The 2,632-nt window shown below is 39.8% G+C and overlaps 1 protein-coding gene across 1 annotated transcript; it reads right to left on the bottom strand.

Moving 5' to 3' along the window:
- Window positions 1-335: 335 nt before the first annotated feature.
- LOC104310658 (olfactory receptor 6B1-like) lies at window positions 336-1,244 on the bottom strand. The gene has a single exon (XM_009929271.2). The coding sequence runs from the start codon at window positions 1,242-1,244 to the stop codon at window positions 336-338; it is 909 nt and encodes a 302-aa protein (XP_009927573.2).
- Between the last annotated feature and the right edge of the window lie 1,388 nt (window positions 1,245-2,632).

The following is a 2,632-nucleotide window of genomic DNA, read 5'->3' as shown; positions in this document are numbered from 1 at the left end:
CTCCACCTCCAGACTTCCTAGAGTAAATTTTATACTACTTTACACAGTAGTCCCTTTTAGCTTGCATAGCATTTGGGAGAGTTTAATCTTTGAATCACCTTAGTAGGTTTCTGTACCAGCGACAACGGCTCATTCATTCACCTTTGATGGTCTTAGAGGTGACTGATTCAGATGGATCAGGTTGTCAGCGTTCTCCACCCTGTCATTGTTCCACTGATCACTGTCTGTGTCCATTTTGAACAGTCATTAGCCAGATATCCTTATGGTGTGCTTATCAGTTCCAGTTTATCATAGTTTATCCTTGTATTTGGAGAGAAGGTACGGATCTGGAGACCTTAGAGATAACAATTATTTTCACAGAGAGTTTTTTTCAGTGCTCTTTTCACTTCCTGGTTCCTCAGACAGTAAATGAAGGGGTTTAGGATGGGAGTGACAATAGTATACACAGCTGACACAAGCTCATTCAAGTCAAAAGGGTCGATCTTCTTGGGCCGGGCATACATGAAGAGGGTGGCTGAGAAGAAAATGGTGGCCACAGTTAGGTGGGAAGAACATGTGGAGAGGGCTTTCTTCTTACTCTGGGTATTGGGAATGCGCAGGATTGTCATGAAAATTAGTAAGTAGGAGACAAGAGTGATGAAGAAGGAAATGAGCAGTATAAATAAGGCCAATACAAAGTCCACCATCTCTGCCAGTGACATATCAGTGCAGGCGAGGTTCAGCACAGGGCTAATATCACTGAAAAAATGGTTGATAACATGGGGACCACAAAACTTCAACTGAGAGATGAAGGAAATCTTGATCAAAGACACAATGAACCTGCTGAACCAGGAGACAGCTACCAGGTATATGCACATTTCGTATGTCATCAAGACTGGATAGTGCAATGGTTGACAGACGGCCACATAGCAATCGTACACCATTGCAGAGAGAAGGACACACTCAGTGCACATGAAGGAGCTGAAGAAAAACAGTTGGGTCATGCATCCCACAGAGGAAATACTCCTGTCTTCAGCAATGAAATTTGACAACAGTTTAGGGATAGTGACTGAGATATACCAGACCTCAATGAAGGAGCGGTGACCAAGGAAAAAATACATGGGTTTGTAGAGCTCACAATTTGTCTTGATCAGGGCAATGATGACCATATTCTTCAAAACAGTTAAAATGTAGGTCAGCAGAAACACTATGGAGAACAACACATGCAAGTCTGCTAGGGCTGGGAATCCTAACAAGAGGAACATGTGCAGCTGAGTGGAATTCTTCTCCTCTATGCAGAGAAGTGCAGAGCTGAGCCTTGGAGATTAAATATAGACCAGGAAAAAAGAAAGCAGAATGTGGGATAGTTAAAAGTTAAACAAAAACTCCAATCCCAAGACAGGATTTGTCTGACTAAGTTTTAGATGCTTGCCTTGTAGGTTCTCCTTTCCATCAATGGAAAGAAAGAGGCAGTTCATATGACCTACTGACACTTACCTTAGGATGACATACAGTGCACCAAAAGTGCAGGTCCGGTAATAACAAGGGAAACATAGATGACTAGTACAGGAATAGGCAACCAAGTAGAAGCCATTTATAGTACATTCTGATGAATCCCACCCCCAATTCCTATGTTCATCTTTATTCTAGTTGTTCAGTAAATCTTTGGTCAAATTTTCAAAGGCATTAATGGGAGCTAGATAAACTAGGCATCTAGCCTTTTGGATTCAGGTGTTTCAGAACTGTGATCCCGACGTTATTGGAAAGTAAGAGCTGGTCATTCTTTATCACTATTTTTGCCCGTTCAAACAGTTTGCATGTGGAATGTGCTATTTTTTTTGAAACCGGAAAATTTACAAGAATTGGTACATTGTTATAAGATGATGTTAAAACTATATTGCTGGATCATTTCCTAGGAGAATGAGAAATTCAAACAACTTATTTCAGCTTGAGAAGAAAAAAATAAATAATGACATAGAAATTCTAGTTCCTGGATATTGACCACTGTTGGTTGACTTCTTAAACATTCCTTTATAAAACATCATTGAACTATTTGAGAAATTCATGAACTGGGTTTACATGCCAGCTAACATGATCTTATCCTAGATTAAATCCAGGATTTTCCTTAAATCATCCAGAAGCAGACCCTTGCTTCATGTGTTCTCTTCAAACTACATGGCACATCTGTCTTCAGGTGGGATGAATCAGTATCAAGAGGTGCCCAGCTCTGTCATTAATCACTGAAAACTGAACTGACTAGATGTTAGACACCAGGCGCTAGGAAAGAAGGATCCTGTCCTTGATAATTTACTCTCATTTAACTGCAATAAGATCTGGACACCTACTTCCTTATGGACCGTGACAACCAGCCTTTGTATCATTTTCCTGTAGTGATAGATAAAAGTAACAGATTTTCTATTACTGTTGATGTTTATGTTAGCCTTGTTATTTTGTTGCTTAATTTAAGAGTCTTGTTTGTGGGTTTGGGTTTTCTTTCCACATATTTTTAAGATGGTAATCACAACAGTTCCAGGCCAAGCTTTGTATTTAGGACTTCATTTAGGCACAAATATTAGCTACCCAAAGTCAGGCTGCCCAAACCAAAGTTTACTGTTTGTTCTTAAAAAAAAGACAATAGGTGCCTGATCTTGAT

The sequence above is a fragment of the Haliaeetus albicilla genome, chromosome 12 (assembly GCF_947461875.1).
Source record: "Haliaeetus albicilla chromosome 12, bHalAlb1.1, whole genome shotgun sequence".
NCBI classification, from domain to species: Eukaryota; Metazoa; Chordata; class Aves; order Accipitriformes; family Accipitridae; genus Haliaeetus; species Haliaeetus albicilla.
This window is presented reverse-complemented; position numbering and strand designations above follow the sequence as displayed.

Excerpts from the sequence above, each read along its gene's own strand:
- LOC104310658 (XM_009929271.2), bottom strand. The coding sequence starts at position 1,244 with ATGTTCCTCTTGTTAGGATTCCCAGCCCTAGCAGACTTGCATGTGTTG.